This window comes from Oncorhynchus gorbuscha, unplaced genomic scaffold (assembly GCF_021184085.1).
Source record: "Oncorhynchus gorbuscha isolate QuinsamMale2020 ecotype Even-year unplaced genomic scaffold, OgorEven_v1.0 Un_scaffold_1225, whole genome shotgun sequence".
Lineage (NCBI taxonomy): Eukaryota > Metazoa > Chordata > Actinopteri > Salmoniformes > Salmonidae > Oncorhynchus > Oncorhynchus gorbuscha.
Genome location: NW_025746065.1, coordinates 133,240 through 154,448, shown reverse-complemented (window position 1 = coordinate 154,448; position 21,209 = coordinate 133,240). Strand labels below are relative to the sequence as shown.

Sequence of the window (21,209 nt, the reverse complement as noted above, 5' to 3'; positions counted from 1 at the left end):
CACAAATCAATACCACAAATCAACCAATCACAAATCAATATCACAAATCAACCAATCACAAATCAATATCACAAATCAATGATAAGATCAAATCAACCATTAATTCACTTTATAGATGCCTCCAGCGCCCTTTAACTAAACTAAATGTAAATTCTCTTATCGATGTTCACTCTTCTTTATGCTCTGTGTGTGAATGAAAGTGAAACTACTTCGTGTGTGTGTGTGTGTGTGTGTGTGTGTGTGTGTGTGTGTGTGTGTGTGTGTGTGTGTGTGTGTGTGTGTGTGTGTGTGTGTGTGCAAGTGGGGCCTTCCTACCCAGGCCCTCTGTCAATAAAATGTCACAGAAAACTGGGTCCCTAGTCGTCCCTATATAGTGGTCCCTATATGATGGTCCCTATATAGTGGTCCTATATAGTGGTCCTATATAGTGGTCCTATATAGTGGTCCTATATAGTGGTCCTATATGATGGTTCCTATATAGTGGTCCTATATAGTGGTCCTATATGATGGTCCCTATATAGTGGTCCCTATATCTATAACTCAGCAGTTGTATAGTGGTCCTATATAGTGGTCCTATATAGTGGTCCTATATAGTGGTCCTATATAGTGGTCCCTATATCTATAACTCAACAGTTGTATAGTGGTCCTATATAGTGGTCCTATATATAGTGGTCCTATATAGTGGTCCTATATAGTGGTCCTATATAGTGGTCCCTATATAGTGGTCCCTATATCTATAACTCAACAGTTGTATAGTGGTCTGTATATAGTGGTCCCGATATTTACAACTTGACAGAGCTTTGTTAAATCTTTCCTTCCTCTTGCAGTGGGACATTGGGACTTCAGTACAACCTCCTCCAGCACCATCATCATCATCACCAACATCTTCTTCTTCCTCCATCGACAGAATCTGCAGAGGGGCCGTCAGGTTGTCCAGTGGTCTCAGCTTACTGGGAGTTGAGTATGGCTTCCAGCATGGCTCTGTACAGCTGCACAGAGGAAGGGTCTTCCATCAGGAGAGAATCCGGGGTCACCCCCTCTCTCAGTTGGCCCACAAGCTGGTGCACCAGAGTTCCCTTGTACAGCCTAGACTCCAATAGGAAAACAACAGAGGGTTGAATTAGCTGTGTTGCTGCTGGGCTAGAAAACAATGTAAAGGAATACCACTGGTCTACTCTAAAGGTTAGAGGTTAGAGGTTAGGGTTGTTTTAGGAAGGGACACCTTACCAGGCACACTGAGGCTCAGGTAGAGGGAGACACAGCAGTTGGTTCAGGTCAAGGCCATCCCTCATGCAACGATTCCATTGGCTAAAGACGTGGGCCACACCCAGGTCTGGACTCATAGCAGGTCTCTGAATCAGCCCTCTCATCCTCTCCAACACTGGTTCCTCCTCTATAAACCCTGATACACAAGAAGGGGAGGAGTCATTGGCTGCGCTTCACGCACTTTATTTATACATGCTAAGTTGTGTGTGGCTGTGTGTGTGTTTTCATTCATATTCTGGTCCATACCTCTCTGGCTCTTCCTCTGTCTGCAGAGCTCTCCGAACATAAGTCCTAGTACCAGGGCCTGCAGGAGAGGAAGGTCTGGTCGTTGACGGGCGTGCCTCAGCCAGTAGTAGGTAACAGCCACAGGAAGTCCCAGATGAGGTGGGACACCATTCAAAGTGGACTGGGACACACCAACGGTCTCCAAAAATACCTCAAGACGCTCAAAATATGGAGTCTAAGAAACAGAACAAGAGAATGAGAATCATTTTCAGAATCAACAGCAGTATGTTTATATTATACTGTATACTATATCGCATGTATACATACCTGATATACTGTATACTATATCACATGTATACATACCTGATATACTGTATACTATATCACATGTCTACATACCTGATATACTGTATACTATATCACATGTATACATACCTGATATACTGTATACTACATCACATGTATACATACCTGATATACTGTATACTATATCACATGTATACATACCTGATATACTGTATACTATATCACATGTCTACATACCTGATATACTGTGTACTACATCACATGTCTACATACCTGATATACTGTATACTATATCCCATGTCTACATACCTGATATACTGTTTAAAATATCACATGTCTACATACCTGATATACTGTATACTATATCACATGTCTACATACCTGATATACTGTATACTATATCACATGTCTACATACCTGATATACTGTATACTATATCACATGTCTACATACCTGATATACTGTATACTATATCACATGTCTACATACCTGATATACTGTATACTATATCACATGTATACATACCTGATATACTGTATACTATATCACATGTATATATAACTTATAACTGTATACTATATCACATGTATATATAACTTATAACTGTATACTATATCACATGTCTACATACCTGATATACTGTATACTATATCACATGTATATATAACTTATAACTGTATACTATATCACATGTCTACATACCTGATATACTGTATACTATATCACATGTCTACATACCTGATATACTGTATACTATATCACATGTCTACATACCTGATATACTGTATACTATATCACATGTATACATACCTGATATACTGTATACTATATCACATGTATATATAACTTATAACTGTATACTATATCACATGTATATATAACTTATAACTGTATACTATATCACATGTCTACATACCTGATATACTGTATACTATATCACATGTATATATAACTTATAACTGTATACTATATCACATGTCTACATACCTGATATACTGTATACTATATCACATGTATACATACCTGATATACTGTATACTATATCACATGTATATATAACTTGTAACTGTATACTATATCACATGTCTACATACCTGATTTACTGTATACTATATCACATGTATATATAACTTATAACTGTATACTATATCACATGTCTACATACCTGATATACTGTATAATATATCACATGTATATATAACATATATACTGTATACTATATCACATGTATATATAACTTATAACTGTATACTATATCACATGTCTACATACCTGATATACTGTATACTATATCACATGTATATATAACTTATAACTGTATACTATATCACATGTATATATAACTTATAACTGTATACTATATCACATGTATATATAACATATACTGTATACTATATCACATGTATATATAACATATATACTGTATACTATATCACATGTATATATAACTTATAACTGTATACTATATCACATGTCGACATACCTTATCCAGTGTGGCCAGCTGCAGCTGTTTGGCAGCACTGGGCAGGATGGCTTTAACCTTTAACCTGGTCAGGTTCTTCCCTTCCCTGTCATACTCCTCCACTTCCCCCCCTTCACCCAGCAGCAGCCCGTAGAATACCTGCCGTATGGGCCGAGAGGTGATGTTCCCACTGGGTAAGCTGTGATCTTCCACTTGGATACCTTGTATCACTGGCCTCCGCTGCAGAATGTATATCATGTAGGGGGGAAGTGTCCCCTTTGTCAACGGCAGCAGGGTCCAGTCTGGAAGGACACTCAGATGGTCTGGGAGAAGGCCGGGATCAGGAGCCTCGCCATCATTGAAGAAACGCTCCAGGCATTCGGGTTGAATCTGGTATGTTTCTATGCCCTGAGAGAGGGCCTGGAGGGCAGCATCCATGTTGTTTTCCCCATGACCAATGAGGAGGTGCACATTGTCCAAGGCCTCCTGCTTCTCCTGGAAACTGGCCAGCCATTTCAGCAACTTGTTTAAAAAGACAACCCCTTCCCAAGCACAAAAAAACAACACATATATATATATATAAAATAAAGCAGGCATTGAATATACCTTTGAGCATCAATTACACCAGTTATTAATTACACTTCGGATGGTGTATCAATACACCCAGTCACAATAAAGATACAGGTATCCTTCCTAACTCAGTTGCCAGAGAGGAAGGAAACCGCTCAGGGATTTCACCTTGAGGTCAATGGTGACGATAATGGCTGTGATAGGAGAAAACTGAGGATCAACAACATTGTAGTTATTCCACAATACTAACCTAATTGACAGAGTGAAAAGAAGGAAGCCTGTACAGCAGGGATCTCCAACCTTTTCTAGCATGACAGCTACATAAAGAAAATGGATTGTCACGAGTACTCATTTTTTTAATAGCTTTCAAATCATCAAATTCTTCTCCTCTCCTCAACCCTGCAACTCTTCCCCTGTTCCTTATACAAGAGATGTGCTTTCTGGCAATATATAATAGTCAAATAACAACTCTAAGGGGGCCACATAAAATGTTATTTTGAATTATTCCAAATTTTGTTTTTTACTCTCAATATTACAATTATTCAGAGAGAAAAACAATGTAAATTGATGTTCTGAGTCCATGTCAATGCTTAAATCACATCAACAGAAAAACGTAGAGGTCTGAAAAAAATGCTAACAAATGTTTTTAAAAAATCTGTAATTCCCCTTTAATTGTGCATCTAGCAGGAGAGGAATGTATTAGGTTAGCAATGTTTCTGCTGTTAGGCCTACTGCTGCAGCACATCATGGCAGAGACTGCTAAACAATGACCTCCTAATTTATGCAAATCATCATGATATACACTACCATTCAAAAGTTTTGGGTCACTTCGAAATGTCCTTGTTTTTGAAAGAAAAACACAATATTTGGCCACACAAATAACATCAAATTGATCAGAAATACAGTGTAGACATTGTTAATGTTGTAAATGACTATTGGAGTTGGAAACGGAAGATTTGTTATGGAATATCTACATAGGCGTACAGAGGCCCATTATCAGCATCCATCACTCCTGTGTTTCAATGGCACGTTGTGTTAGTTAATCCAAGTTCATCATTTTAAAAGGCTAATTGATCATTAGAAAACCCTTTTGCCATTATGTTAAAAGAGCTGAAAACTGTTGTACTGATTAAAGAAGCAATAAATTTGGCCTTCTTTAAACTAGTTGAGTATCTGGAGCATCAGCATTTGTGGATTCGATTACAGGCTCAAAATGGCCAGAAACTCGTCAGTCTATTCTTGTTCTGAGAAATGAAGACTATTCCATGTGAGAAATTGCCAAGAAACTGAAGATCTCGTACAACGCTGTGTACTACTCCCTTCACAGAACAGCGCAAACTGTCTCTAACCAAAATAAAAAGAGGAGTGGGAGGCCCCGGTGCACAACTGAGCAAGAGGACAAGTACATTAGAGTGTCTAGTTTGAGAAACAGAAGGCTCACAAGTCCTCAACTGGAAGCTTCATTAAATAGTACCCTTCAAAACACCAGTCTCAACGTCAACAGTGAAGAGGCGACTCCGGGATGCTGACCTTCTAGGCATTTCACTGTAAGGTCTACACATGTTGTATTCGGCACATGTGACTAATACATTTGATTTAAGTCAAGGTCAGAATATGCCGTAGACACACCTTAAATGATTTGATCTCCACAACAAATTACATTATCATGTTGTCATAAATTGAAACATTGTCATGTTTAAATTCATGGTCAGACAACAAAAAGAGAGAATGGTACATGAAAAAGGGAATTATGTTCCATTGACACGCGCTTAACTTGGGTCTTAATCGGCCCTCATTAGGAGGAATGTATTATATAAAACGTTTTCTATTCCATCTGACTTGGAAATGAAACCTCGTAACAGACAAGCTGCTGCACACAATTGGTAAAAACTTGTTGGGTTGGTTGGTGTCCGGATCTGGAACCCAAACTGGTTGAGTTGGTTGGTACGGGCAGGTATAAGCTACGGACAATGAACACAATCGCATTTTATCAATGGAAATGTGAATGCACAGAGATACCGTCACGAGATTCCAAGGCCCTTTGTCATGCCATTCATGCAAATTATGTTTCAGCCACAAGTATCAAGGATCTGTACACATTGTATGTGCGTGTGCGCGTGCGTGTGCGTGTGAGAGAGAGAGAGAGAGAGAGAGAGAGAGAGAGAGAGAGACAGAGAGAGACAGAGATATATATATATATATATATATATATATATATAATATGACATTTGTAATGTCTTTACTGTTTTTAAACATCTGTATGTGTAATGTTTACTGTTAATTTTGGTTGTTTTTCACTTTATATATTCACTTTGTATGTTGTCTACCTCACTTGCTTTGGCAATGTTAACACATGTTTCCCATGCCAATAAAGCCCTTGAATTGAAATTGAATTGAAATTGAGAGAGACAGAGACAGAGACAGAGAGAGAGAGAGAGAGAGAGAGAGAGAGAGAGAGAGAGAGAGAGAGAGAGAGAGAGAGAGAGAGAGAGAGAGAGAGAGAGAGACTAATTAATGTATTGCATAGTTTTTTTGTCACAACTCTTCCCCAATTACTATTTTAATCTCTGAAGAAACACTTATCTGGTGGAAGCACTTCATTCTGTTTCTTTGCTTGTAGTATTTGTAGTATTTGTTTACAAAATGAAAGTAAAGATACTGTAACTGTATGGTATTTCATATGGTAAAGTCCACTATGTTGTGAGCTGCTGCATTTGACCAGTTGTCTCAGATAAACAGAATGAAAGTCAGTGGTCTGTCTTCTGATTTCAGATATACACAACCAGTCAAATGTTTTACAACACCTACTCACTCAAGTGTTTTTCCTTATTTTTACAATGTTCTACATTGTAGAATAATAGTGAAGACATCAAAACTATGAAATGACACGTATGGAATCAGTAACCAAACAAGGGTTAAACAAATCAAAATATGGGGTTAACTGTTCAGGGGCAGAACGACAGATTTTTACCATGTCAGCTCGGGAATTCGAGATATTTGAGATTCTTCAAATAGCCAACATTTGCCTTGACGACAGCTACAATATTATTGTAGCGATCCTTGAGCCACCTAACAATTCCCACCAAGTGGGTTAACCCTGTTGGCACAACACGTAGACCTGCCGCCCCAAATGCATCTGTAGTAGTTATGTTTACTTCTGTATACTCGTAATATGTTCAAACTTACTTGGATTTCGATTGGGTTCCATTGGCGAGTTGTCTTTCCACCTGATGGGAAAGCCCATATTATACAAGTTGACATAGTCGTTTCCTGCGATGGCAGCGAAGACTGGGAGAAGCTGTGTGTTGATGTTGAAGTGTCTGCAGAAGCTTGTTGTGGTGTACAGCTTGCAGGGGATGTCATTTTGCACTGACGCGTTCTGCCACTGAAAATGGGACAGGAGCAGAAATCCAGCTTGGATGTCAAAAATATAAAAGTCATTGTCATTGGACAGGACCGGACAGTTCCACTTTTGAGCCAGTGAGGCTATTTCTTGGTCTGCCTCAGAAAGGGCCTGTGCGAACGGGACCCCTAAGCTGGAAAGGACCTCTTTAAAGACTTGTCTGGCAAGGGTTGGTATTAACATGGCCCCTCGAAGCCCCTTGGACAACATGTTGGCTGTGTTGATCTTTGATTCAGCTCGTTTTCTGAGAGTTTCAAACTTTTTGTCGGTGGGGTCGGAGCCTCCGTCTATAATCACATAAGGTTCAATGCCACAATCTCTCAGCGCCTTGAAGAACTTGCAAACCTGGTCCTCATAATCCCCTCCATGCTGCTGATCCACACTTGAGTTAAAATAAAGAAAGTGGAATATATTACTACCATCTATGACCACCTTGCTGTTTCTGAAATGACAATCTTTTAAAAGTGTTCCACACTGATCTATGAAGTTGGCCAAACCCTTGATACCCATGATGAGCTTCTTCTAGGATATGATGTCTCTCTAAGTGAAGAGTCACAATGGAAGGTCACAGGACTATTTATAGCATCGTCACAATGGAAGGACTTACATTTCGTTAAGTTTCCCTTTCAATACGTCATCTCCCTAATCTCTCTATGGTCACTTGCTGAGCAGGTCTAGACTAGTTTATGGGAAATCCAATATGATGGTGGTGGTGTGGATTACCATGGTGGTGGTGGTGTGGGCTACCATGGTGGTGGTGTGGACTACCATGGTGGTGGTGGTGTGGACTACCATGGTGGTGGTGGTGTGGGCTACCGTGGTGGTGGTGGTGTGGGCTACCATGGTGGTGGTGTGGGCTACCATGGTGGTGATGTGGGCTACCGTGGTGGTGGTGTGGGCTACCATGGTGGTGGTGTGGGCTACCATGGTGGTGGGTGTGGTCTGGTCAAATCCTTGATGTACATTCTGTAAAACTTTAATAAAATATACACCATTTTTTAAATACATGTGGACATGGACTGAAGAGTTTCAGTCACATGACTATCTACATCATCATTACAATGGATGGGTTTCTCTTTGGTTAAGTTTCTCTTTCCGAAAACCTAACAGGCAAACGCCCTGGAAGAGGAATATATTATGCAAAAGGTGCTCATCACACATGATCACTTAGACACTGTCAGGTAACTGACTTACCTTGTCTAGTTTTCTGTTGCATCTAATTTGTGAATGAAACCTCCACAACTGATAAACTGCTACACACTATTTTAAAACATGTGGGGGTTGGTTGACAAAGGCCTGTATTTAGTTTAGATGGTGGTGGTGGTGTGGGCTACCATGCTGGTGGTGGTGGTGTGGGCTACCATACTGGTGGTGGTGGTGTGGGCTACCATGGTGGTGGTGGTGGTGGTGGTGGTGTGGGCTACCATGGTAGTGGTGGTGGTGTGGGCTACCATGGTAGTGGTGGTGGTGTGGGCTACCATGGTGGTGGTGGTGGTGGTGGTGGTGGTGTGGGCTACCATGGTAGTGGTGGTGGTGTGGGCTACCATGGTAGTGGTGGTGGTGTGGGCTACCATGGTGGTGGTGGTGTGGGCTACCGTGGTGGTGGTTGTGTGGGCTACCGTGGTGGTGGTGGTGTGGGCTACCATGGTGGTGGAGGTGTGGGCTACCGTGGTGGTGGTGGTTTGGGCTACCGTGGTGGTGGTTGTGGTGTGGGCTACCATGGTGGTGGAGGTGTGGGCTACCGTGGTGGTGGTGTGGGCTACCGTGGTGGTGGTGTGGGCTACCGTGGTGGTGGAGGTGTGGGCTACCGTGGTGGTTGTGGTGTGGGCTACCGTGGTGGTGGTGGGGTCTACCATGGTGGTGGTGGTGTGGGCTACCGTGGTGGTGGTGTGGGCTACCGTGGTGGTGGTGGTGTGGGCTACCGTGGTGGTGGTTGGTGTGGGCTACCATGTTGGTGGAGGTGGTGTGGGCTACCATGGTGGTGGTGGTGGTGGTGTGGGCTACCATGGTGGTGGTGGTGGTGGTGGTGGTGTGCTGCCATGGTGGTGGTGGTGGTATGGGCTACCATGGGAGTGGTGGTGGTGGTGGTGGTGGTGGTGTGGGCTACCATGGTAGTGGTGGTGGTGTGGGCTACCATGGTAGTGGTGGTGGTGTGGGCTACCATGGTGGTGGTGGTGTGGGCTACCATGGTGGTGGTCGTGTGGGCTACCGTGGTGGTGGTGGTGTTTGTGTTGGCTACCGTGGTGGTGGTGGTGTGGGCTACCGTGGTGGTGGTTGTGGTGTGGGCTACCATGGTGGTGGTGGTGGTGTGGGCTACCGTGGTGGTGGTGGTGTGGGCTACCGTGGTGATGGTGGTGTGGGCTACCATGTTGGTGGAGGTGGTGTGGGCTACCATGGTGGTGGTGGTGGTGTGGGCTACCATGGTGGTGGTGGTGGTGGTGGTGGTGTGCTGCCATGGTGGTGGTGGTGGTGTGGGCTACCATGGTAGTGGTGGTGGTGTGGGCTACCATGGTGGTGGTGGTGTGGGCTACCATGATGGTGGTTGTGTGGGCTACCGTGGTGGTGGTGGTGTGGGCTACCGTGGTGGTGGTTGTGGTGTGGGCTACCATGGTGGTGGAGGTGTGGGCTACCATGGTGGTGGTGGTGTGGGCTACCATGGTGGTGGAGGTGTGGGCTACCATGGTGGTGGAGGTGTGGGCTACCATGTTGGTGGAGGTGGTGTGGGCTACCGTGGTGGTGGTTTGGGCTACCATGATGGTTGTGGTGTGGGCTACCGTGGTGGTGGTGTGAACTACCGTGGTGGTGGTGGTGTGGGATATTCCGTGGTGGTGGTGGTGTGGGCTACTGTGGTAGTGGTGTGGGCTACCATGGTGGAGGTGGTGTGGGCAACCATGGTGGTGGAGGTGGTGTGGGCTACCATGGTGGTGGTGATGGTGTGGATGACTGTGGTGGTGGTGGTGGTGTGGGCTACCATGGTGATGGTGGTGGTGTGGGCTGCCAGGGTGGTGTGGTGTGGACTACCATGGTGGTGGTGGTGTGGGCTACCATGGTGGTGGTGGTGTGGGCTACCATGATGGTGGTGGTGTGGGCTACCGTGGTGGTGGTGATGTGGGCTACCATGGTGTTGGTGTGGGCTACCATGGTGGTGATGTGGGCTACCGTGGTGGTGGTGGTGTGGGCTACCGTGGTGGTGGTGTGGGCTACCGTGGTGGTGTGGGCTACCATGGTGGTGGGTGTGGTCTGGTCAAATCCTTGATGTACATTCTGTAAAACTTTAATAAAATATACACCATTTTTTAAATACATGTGGACATGGACTGAAGAGTTTCAGTCACATGACTATCTACATCATCATTACAATGGATGGGTTTCTCTTTGGTTAAGTTTCTCTTTCCGAAAACCTAACAGGCAAACGCCCTGGAAGAGGAATGTATTATGCAAACACTGGTCATCACATGATCACTTTGACACTGTCAGGTAACTGACTTACCTTGTATAGTTTCTGTTCCATCTTATATGGAAATAGAACTTCCATAACTGATAAACTGCTGCACACTATTTCTATAAACTGATTGGGTTGGTTGGCAAAGGCCTGTATTTAGTTTAGGTTGCTGATGGTGTTGTCAAATCAAATCAAATCAAATTTGTCACATACACATGGTTAGCAGATGTTAATGCGAGTGTAGCGAAATGCTTGTGCTTCTCGTTCCGACAATGCAGTAATAACCAACAAGTAATCTAACTAACAATTCCAAAACTACTGTCTTATACACAGTGTAAGGGGATAAGGAATATGTACATAAATATATATGAATGAGTGATGGTACAGAGCAGCATAGGCAAGATATAGTAGATGGTATCGAGTACAGTATATACATATGAGATGAGTATGTAAACAAAGTGGCACAGTTAAAGTGGCTAGTGATACATGTATTACATAAAGATGTAGTAGATGATATAGAGTACAGTATATTCGTATACATATGAGATGAATAATGTAGGGTATGTAAACATTATATTAGGTAGCATTTTTTTATAGTGGCTAGTGATATATTTTACATCATTTCCCATCAATTCCCATTATTAAAGTGGCTGGAGTTGAGTCAGTGTGTTGGCAGCAGCCACTCAATGTTAGTGATTGCTGTTTAACAGTCTGATGGCCTTGAGATAGAAGCTGTTTTTCAATCTCTCGGTCCCAGCTTTGATGCACCTGTACTGACCTCGCCTTCTGGATGATAGCGGGGTGAACAGGCAGTGGCTCAGGTGGTTGTTGTCCTTGATGATCTTTATGGCCTTCCTGTAACATCGGGTGGTTTAGGTGTCCTGGAGGGCAGGTAGTTTGCCCCCAGTGATGCGTTGTGCAGACCTCACTACCCTTTGGAGAGCCTTACGGTTGTGGGCGGAGCAGTTGCCGTACCAGGCGGTGATACAGCCCGCCAGGATGCTCTCGATTGTGCATCTGTAGAAGTTTGTGAGTGCTTTTGGTGACAAGCCGAATTTCTTCAGCCTCCTGAGGTTGAAGAGGTTCTGCTGCGCCTTCTTCACAATGCTGTCTGAGTGGGTGGACCAATTCAGTTTGTCTGTGATGTGTATGCCGAGGAACTTAACTTACTACCCTCTCCACTACTGTTCCATCGATGTGGATAGGGGGGGTGTTCCCTCTGCTGTTTCATGAAGTCCACAATCATCTCCTTAGTTTTGTTGACGTTGAGTGTGAGGTTATTTTCCTGACACCACACTCCGAGGGCCCTCACCTCCTCCCTGTAGGCCGTCTCATCGTTGTTGGTAATCAAGCCTACCACTGTTGTGTCGTCCGCAAACTTGATGATTGAGTTGGAGGCGTGCATGGCCACGCAGTCGTGGGTGAACAGGGAGTACAGGAGAGTCTTCAGAACGCACCCTTGTGGGGCCCCAGTGTTGAGGATCAGCGGGGTGGAGATGTTGTTGCCTACCCTCACCACCTGGGGGCGGCCCGTCAGGAAGTCCAGTACCCAGTTGCACAGGGCGGGGTCGAGACCCAGGGTCTCGAGCTTGATAACGAGCTTGGAGGGTACTATGGTGTTAAATGCCAATCCACGGTTTCTGGTTTGGGAATGTTTTAATCGTTGCTATGGGAACGACATCTTCAATGCACGTTCTAATGAACTCGCACACCGAATCAGCGTATTCGTCAATGTTGTTGTCTGACGCGATACGAAACATATCCCAGTCCACGTGATGGAAGCAGTCTTGGAGTGTGGAATCAGCTTGGTCGGACCAGCGTTGAACAGACCTCAGCGTGGGAGCTTCTTGTTTTAGTTTCTGTCTGTAGGCAGGGATCAACAAAATGGAGTCGTGGTCAGCTTTTCCGAAAGGAGGGCGGGGCAGGGCCTTATATGCGTTGCGGAAGTTAGAATAAGTTAGAATGGGCTACCATGGTGGTGGTGGTGATGGTGGTGTGGGCTACCATGGTGGTGGAGTTGTGGGCTACCATGATGGGGGTGTTATGGGCTACAGTGGTGGTGGTGGTGATGGTGGTGTTGGCTACCATGGTGGTGGTGATGGTAGTGTGGGCTACCATGGGGGTGGTGGTGGTGTGGGCTACCATGGGGGTGGTGATGGTGGTGTGGGCTACCATGGGGGCGGTGGTGGTGTGGGCTACCATGGGCGTGGTGGTGGTGTGGGCTACCATGGGGGTGGTGGTGTGGGCTACCATGGGGGTTGTGATGGTGGTGTGGGCTACCATGGGGGTGGTGGTGGTGTGGGCTACCATGGGCGTGGTGGTGGTGTGGGCTACCATGGGGGTGGTGATGTTTGTGTTGGCTACCATGGTGGTGGTGATGGTGGTGTGGGCTACCATGGGGGTGGTGGTGGTGTGGGCTACCATGGGGGTGGTGATGGTGGTGTGGGCTACCATGGGGGCGGTGGTGGTGTGGGCTACCATGGGCGTGGTGGTGGTGTGGGCTACCATGGGGGTTGTGATGGTGGTGTGGGCTATCATGGGGTGGTGGTGGTGTGGGCTACCATGGGCGTGGTGGTGGTGTGGGCTACCATGGGGATGGTGATGTTTGTGTTGGCTACCATGGTGGTGGTGATGGTGGTGTGGGCTACCATGGGGGTGGTGGTTGTGTGGGCTACCATGGGGGTGGTGATGGTGGTGTGGGCTACCATGGGGGTGGTGGTGGTGTGGGCTACCATGGGCGTGGTGGTGGTGTGGGCTACCATGGGTGTGGTGGTGGTGTGGGCTACCATGGTGGTGGTGGTGGTGTGGGCTACCATGGTGGTGGTGGTGGTGTGGGCTACCATGGTGGTGGTGGTGGTGTGGGCTACCATGGTGGTGGTGGTGGTGTGGGCTACCATGGTGGTGGTGATGTTTGTGTTGGCTACCATGGTGGTGGTGGTGGTGGTGTGGGCTACCATGGGGGTGGTGGTGGTGTGGGCTACCATGGGGGTGGTGATGGTGGTGTGGGCTACCATGGTGGTGGTGGTGTGGGCTACCATGGGCGTGGTGATGGTGGTGTGGGCTACCATGGTGGTGGTGGTGTGGGCTGCCATGGTGGTGGTGGTGGTGTGGGCTACCATGGTGGTGGTGGTGGTGTGGGCTACCATGGTGGTGGTGATGTTTGTGTTGGCTACCATGGTGGTGATGGTGGGGTTGTGGGCTACCATGGTGGTGGTGATGGTGGTGTGGGCTACCATGGTGGTTGTGGTGGTGGTGTGGGCTACCATGGGGGTGGTGGTGGGGTTGTGGCCTACCATGGTGGTGGTGGTGGGGTTGTGGCCTACTATGGTGGTGGTGGTGGTGGGGTTGTGGCCTACTATGGTGGTGGTGGTGGTGGGGTTGTGGCCTACCATGGTGGTGGTGGTGTGGTTGTGGCCTACCATGGTGGTGGTGTGGGCTACCATGGTGTTGGTGGTGGGGTTGTGGCCTACCATGATGGTGGTGGTTTGGCCTACCATGATGGTGGTGGTTTGGCCTACCATGATGGTGGTGGTGTGGGCTACCATGGGCGTGGTGGTGGTGTGGGCTACCATGGGGGTTGTGATGGTGGTGTGGGCTACCATGGGGGTGGTGGTGGTGTGGGCTACCATGGGCGTGGTGGTGGTGTGGGCTACCATGGGGGTGGTGATGTTTGTGTTGGCTACCATGGTGGTGGTAATGGTGGTGTGGGCTACCATGGGGGTGGTGGTTGTGTGGGCTACCATGGGGGTGGTGATGGTGGTGTGGGCTACCATGGGGGTGGTGGTGGTGTGGGCTACCATGGGGGTGGTGGTGGTGTGGGCTACCATGGGCGTGGTGGTGGTGTGGGCTACCATGGGCGTGGTGGTGGTGTGGGCTACCATGGTGGTGGTGGTGGTGTGGGCTACCATGGTGGTGGTGGTGGTGTGGGCTACCATGGTGGCGGTGGTGGTGTGGGCTACCATGGTGGTGGTGGTGGTGTGGGCTACCATGGTGGTGGTGATGTTTGTGTTGGCTACCATGGTGGTGGTGGTGTGGGCTACCATGGGCGTGGTGATGGTGGTGTGGGCTACCATGGTGGTGGTGGTGGTGTGGGCTGCCATGGTGGTGGTGGTGGTGTGGGCTACCATGGTGGTGGTGGTGGTGTGGGCTACCATGGTGGTGGTGGTGGTGTGGGCTACCATGGTGGTGGTGATGGTGGTGTGGGCTACCATGGTGGTGGTGGTGTGGGCTACCATGGGCGTGGTGATGGTGGTGTGGGCTACCATGGTGGTGGTGGTGGTGTGGGCTGCCATGGTGGTGGTGGTGGTGTGGGCTACCATGGTGGTGGTGGTGGTTTGGGCTACCATGATGGTTGTGGTGTGGGCTACCGTGGTGGTGGTGTGAACTACCGTGGTGGTGGTGGTGTGGGATATTCCGTGGTGGTGGTGGTGTGGGCTACTGTGGTAGTGGTGTGGGCTACCATGGTGGAGGTGGTGTGGGCAACCATGGTGGTGGAGGTGGTGTGGGCTACCATGGTGGTGGTGATGGTGTGGATGACTGTGGTGGTGGTGGTGGTGTGGGCTACCATGGTGATGGTGGTGGTGTGGGCTGCCAGGGTGGTGTGGTGTGGACTACCATGGTGGTGGTGGTGTGGGCTACCATGGTGGTGGTGGTGTGGGCTACCATGATGGTGGTGGTGTGGGCTACCGTGGTGGTGGTGATGTGGGCTACCATGGTGTTGGTGTGGGCTACCATGGTGGTGATGTGGGCTACCGTGGTGGTGGTGGTGTGGGCTACCGTGGTGGTGGTGTGGGCTACCGTGGTGGTGTGGGCTACCATGGTGGTGGGTGTGGTCTGGTCAAATCCTTGATGTACATTCTGTAAAACTTTAATAAAATATACACCATTTTTTAAATACATGTGGACATGGACTGAAGAGTTTCAGTCACATGACTATCTACATCATCATTACAATGGATGGGTTTCTCTTTGGTTAAGTTTCTCTTTCCGAAAACCTAACAGGCAAACGCCCTGGAAGAGGAATGTATTATGCAAACACTGGTCATCACATGATCACTTTGACACTGTCAGGTAACTGACTTACCTTGTATAGTTTCTGTTCCATCTTATATGGAAATAGAACTTCCATAACTGATAAACTGCTGCACACTATTTCTATAAACTGATTGGGTTGGTTGGCAAAGGCCTGTATTTAGTTTAGGTTGCTGATGGTGTTGTCAAATCAAATCAAATCAAATTTGTCACATACACATGGTTAGCAGATGTTAATGCGAGTGTAGCGAAATGCTTGTGCTTCTCGTTCCGACAATGCAGTAATAACCAACAAGTAATCTAACTAACAATTCCAAAACTACTGTCTTATACACAGTGTAAGGGGATAAGGAATATGTACATAAATATATATGAATGAGTGATGGTACAGAGCAGCATAGGCAAGATATAGTAGATGGTATCGAGTACAGTATATACATATGAGATGAGTATGTAAACAAAGTGGCACAGTTAAAGTGGCTAGTGATACATGTATTACATAAAGATGTAGTAGATGATATAGAGTACAGTATATTCGTATACATATGAGATGAATAATGTAGGGTATGTAAACATTATATTAGGTAGCATTTTTTTATAGTGGCTAGTGATATATTTTACATCATTTCCCATCAATTCCCATTATTAAAGTGGCTGGAGTTGAGTCAGTGTGTTGGCAGCAGCCACTCAATGTTAGTGATTGCTGTTTAACAGTCTGATGGCCTTGAGATAGAAGCTGTTTTTCAATCTCTCGGTCCCAGCTTTGATGCACCTGTACTGACCTCGCCTTCTGGATGATAGCGGGGTGAACAGGCAGTGGCTCAGGTGGTTGTTGTCCTTGATGATCTTTATGGCCTTCCTGTAACATCGGGTGGTTTAGGTGTCCTGGAGGGCAGGTAGTTTGCCCCCAGTGATGCGTTGTGCAGACCTCACTACCCTTTGGAGAGCCTTACGGTTGTGGGCGGAGCAGTTGCCGTACCAGGCGGTGATACAGCCCGCCAGGATGCTCTCGATTGTGCATCTGTAGAAGTTTGTGAGTGCTTTTGGTGACAAGCCGAATTTCTTCAGCCTCCTGAGGTTGAAGAGGTTCTGCTGCGCCTTCTTCACAATGCTGTCTGTGTGGGTGGACCAATTCAGTTTGTCTGTGATGTGTATGCCGAGGAACTTAACTTACTACCCTCTCCACTACTGTTCCATCGATGTGGATAGGGGGGGTGTTCCCTCTGCTGTTTCATGAAGTCCACAATCATCTCCTTAGTTTTGTTGACGTTGAGTGTGAGGTTATTTTCCTGACACCACACTCCGAGGGCCCTCACCTCCTCCCTGTAGGCCGTCTCATCGTTGTTGGTAATCAAGCCTACCACTGTTGTGTCGTCCGCAAACTTGATGATTGAGTTGGAGGCGTGCATGGCCACGCAGTCGTGGGTGAACAGGGAGTACAGGAGAGTCTTCAGAACGCACCCTTGTGGGGCCCCAGTGTTGAGGATCAGCGGGGTGGAGATGTTGTTGCCTACCCTCACCACCTGGGGGCGGCCCGTCAGGAAGTCAGTACCCAGTTGCACAGGGCGGGTCGAGACCCAGGGTCTCGAGCTTGATAACGAGCTTGGAGGGTACTATGGTGTTAAATGCCAATCCACGGTTTCTGGTTTGGGAATGTTTTAATCGTTGCTATGGGAACGACATCTTCAATGCACGTTCTAATGAACTCGCACACCGAATCAGCGTATTCGTCAATGTTGTTGTCTGACGCGATACGAAACATATCCCAGTCCACGTGATGGAAGCAGTCTTGGAGTGTGGAATCAGCCTGGTCGGACCAGCGTTGAACAGACCTCAGCGTGGGAGCTTCTTGTTTTAGTTTCTGTCTGTAGGCAGGGATCAACAAAATGGAGTCGTGGTCAGCTTTTCCGAAAGGAGGGCGGGGCAGGGCCTTATATGCGTTGCGGAAGTTAGAATAAGTTAGAATGGGCTACCATGGTGGTGGTGGTGATGGTGGTGTGGGCTACCATGGTGGTGGAGTTGTGGGCTACCATGATGGGGGTGTTATGGGCTACAGTGGTGGTGGTGGTGATGGTGGTGTTGGCTACCATGGTGGTGGTGATGGTAGTGTGGGCTACCATGGGGGTGGTGGTGGTGTGGGCTACCATGGGGGTGGTGATGGTGGTGTGGGCTACCATGGGGGCGGTGGTGGTGTGGGCTACCATGGGCGTGGTGGTGGTGTGGGCTACCATGGGGGTGGTGGTGTGGGCTACCATGGGGGTTGTGATGGTGGTGTGGGCTACCATGGGGGTGGTGGTGGTGTGGGCTACCATGGGCGTGGTGGTGGTGTGGGCTACCATGGGGGTGGTGATGTTTGTGTTGGCTACCATGGTGGTGGTGATGGTGGTGTGGGCTACCATGGGGGTGGTGGTGGTGTGGGCTACCATGGGGGTGGTGATGGTGGTGTGGGCTACCATGGGGGCGGTGGTGGTGTGGGCTACCATGGGCGTGGTGGTGGTGTGGGCTACCATGGGGGTTGTGATGGTGGTGTGGGCTATCATGGGGTGGTGGTGGTGTGGGCTACCATGGGCGTGGTGGTGGTGTGGGCTACCATGGGGATGGTGATGTTTGTGTTGGCTACCATGGTGGTGGTGATGGTGGTGTGGGCTACCATGGGGGTGGTGGTTGTGTGGGCTACCATGGGGGTGGTGATGGTGGTGTGGGCTACCATGGGGGTGGTGGTGGTGTGGGCTACCATGGGCGTGGTGGTGGTGTGGGCTACCATGGGTGTGGTGGTGGTGTGGGCTACCATGGTGGTGGTGGTGGTGTGGGCTACCATGGTGGTGGTGGTGGTGTGGGCTACCATGGTGGTGGTGGTGGTGTGGGCTACCATGGTGGTGGTGGTGGTGTGGGCTACCATGGTGGTGGTGATGTTTGTGTTGGCTACCATGGTGGTGGTGGTGGTGGTGTGGGCTACCATGGGGGTGGTGGTGGTGTGGGCTACCATGGGGGTGGTGATGGTGGTGTGGGCTACCATGGTGGTGGTGGTGTGGGCTACCATGGGCGTGGTGATGGTGGTGTGGGCTACCATGGTGGTGGTGGTGTGGGCTGCCATGGTGGTGGTGGTGGTGTGGGCTACCATGGTGGTGGTGGTGGTGTGGGCTACCATGGTGGTGGTGATGTTTGTGTTGGCTACCATGGTGGTGATGGTGGGGTTGTGGGCTACCATGGTGGTGGTGATGGTGGTGTGGGCTACCATGGTGGTTGTGGTGGTGGTGTGGGCTACCATGGGGGTGGTGGTGGGGTTGTGGCCTACCATGGTGGTGGTGGTGGGGTTGTGGCCTACTATGGTGGTGGTGGTGGTTGGGTTGTGGCCTACTATGGTGGTGGTGGTGGTGGGGTTGTGGCCTACCATGGTGGTGGTGGTGTGGTTGTGGCCTACCATGGTGGTGGTGTGGGCTACCATGGTGTTGGTGGTGGGGTTGTGGCCTACCATGATGGTGGTGGTTTGGCCTACCATGATGGTGGTGGTTTGGCCTACCATGATGGTGGTGGTGTGGGCTACCATGGGCGTGGTGGTGGTGTGGGCTACCATGGGGGTTGTGATGGTGGTGTGGGCTACCATGGGGGTGGTGGTGGTGTGGGCTACCATGGGCGTGGTGGTGGTGTGGGCTACCATGGGGGTGGTGATGTTTGTGTTGGCTACCATGGTGGTGGTAATGGTGGTGTGGGCTACCATGGGGGTGGTGGTTGTGTGGGCTACCATGGGGGTGGTGATGGTGGTGTGGGCTACCATGGGGGTGGTGGTGGTGTGGGCTACCATGGGGGTGGTGGTGGTGTGGGCTACCATGGGCGTGGTGGTGGTGTGGGCTACCATGGGCGTGGTGGTGGTGTGGGCTACCATGGTGGTGGTGGTGGTGTGGGCTACCATGGTGGTGGTGGTGGTGTGGGCTACCATGGTGGCGGTGGTGGTGTGGGCTACCATGGTGGTGGTGGTGGTGTGGGCTACCATGGTGGTGGTGATGTTTGTGTTGGCTACCATGGTGGTGGTGGTGTGGGCTACCATGGGCGTGGTGATGGTGGTGTGGGCTACCATGGTGGTGGTGGTGGTGTGGGCTGCCATGGTGGTGGTGGTGGTGTGGGCTACCATGGTGGTGGTGGTGGTGTGGGCTACCATGGTGGTGGTGGTGGTGTGGGCTACCATGGTGGTGGTGGTGGTGTGGGCTACCATGGTGGTGGTGATGGTGGTGTGGGCTACCATGGTGGTGATGGTGTGGGCTACCATGGGCGTGGTGATGGTGGTGTGGGCTACCATGGTGGTGGTGGTGGTGTGGGCTGCCATGGTGGTGGTGGTGGTGTGGGCTACCATGGTGGTGGTGGTGGTGTGGGCTACCATGGTGGTGGTGATGTTTGTGTTGGCTACCATGGTGGTGGTGGTGGGGTTGTGGGCTACCATGGTGGTGGTGATGGTGGTGTGGGCTACCATGGTGGTTGTGGTGGTGGTGTGGGCTACCATGGGGGTGGTGGTGGGGTTGTGGCCTACTATGGTGGTGGTGGTGGTGGGGTTGTGGCCTACCATGGTGGTGGTGGTGTGGTTGTGGCCTACCATGGTGGTGGTGTGGGCTACCATGGTGTTGGTGGTGGGGTTGTGGCCTACCATGATGGTGGTGGTTTGGCCTACCATGATGGTGGTGGTTTGGGCTACCATGGTGGGGTTGTGGCCTACCATGGTGGTGGAGGTGGGGTTGTGGCCTACCATGGTGGTGGGATTGTGGCCTACCATGGTGGTGGTTTGGGCTACCATGGTAATGTGTCAGTTAAAACACTAGATGACATGGAGTAAGAGGTCAAAGGGCTAATGCCCAGTTTATTATTGGATTGAAGATTGACATACTGTATAGTCTATGGTCAACTCCAACAACATTGACACCCTTGACATACTGTATAGTCTATAGTCAACTCCAACAGTGTTGACACCCTTGACATACTGTATAGTCTTTAGTCAACTCCAACATCGATGACACCCTTGACATACTGTATAGTCTATAGTCAACTCCAACATCGATGACACCCTTGACATACTGTATAGTCTATGGTCAACTCCAACAACATTGACACCCTTGACATACTGTATAGTCTATAGTCAACTCCAACAGTGTTGACACCCTTGACATACTGTATAGTCTATAGTCAACTCCAACATCGATGACACCCTTGACATACTGTATAGTCTTTAGTCAACTCCAACATCGATGACACCCTTGACATACTGTATAGTCTATAGTCAACTCCAACATCGATGACACCCTTGACATACTGTATAGTCTATAGTCAACTCCAACATCGATGACACCCTTGACATACTGTATAGTCTATAGTCAACTCCAACATCGATGACACCCTTGACATACTGTATAGTCTATAGTCAACTCCAACATCGATGACACCCTTGACATACTGTATAGTCTATAGTCAACTCCAACATCGATGACACCCTTGACATACTGTATAGTCTATAGTCAACT

General features: G+C 48.7%; 1 protein-coding gene across 1 annotated transcript in view; it reads right to left on the bottom strand.

The window, feature by feature from the left end:
* Nucleotides 1-528: 528 nt before the first annotated feature.
* Nucleotides 529-21,209, bottom strand: part of LOC124021818 (protein asteroid homolog 1-like) — a 68,913-nt gene continuing 48,232 nt past the window's right edge. The window contains exons 2-6 of the mRNA XM_046336946.1: nt 7,016-7,614; nt 3,281-3,801; nt 1,513-1,726; nt 1,228-1,402; nt 529-1,086 (exon numbers count right to left, since the gene is read on the bottom strand). Coding sequence (XP_046192902.1) covers nt 948-1,086; nt 1,228-1,402; nt 1,513-1,726; nt 3,281-3,801; nt 7,016-7,614 — 1,648 coding nt within the window. The 3' untranslated portion in view covers nt 529-947. The remainder of the gene's footprint in view (nt 1,087-1,227; nt 1,403-1,512; nt 1,727-3,280; nt 3,802-7,015; nt 7,615-21,209) is intronic.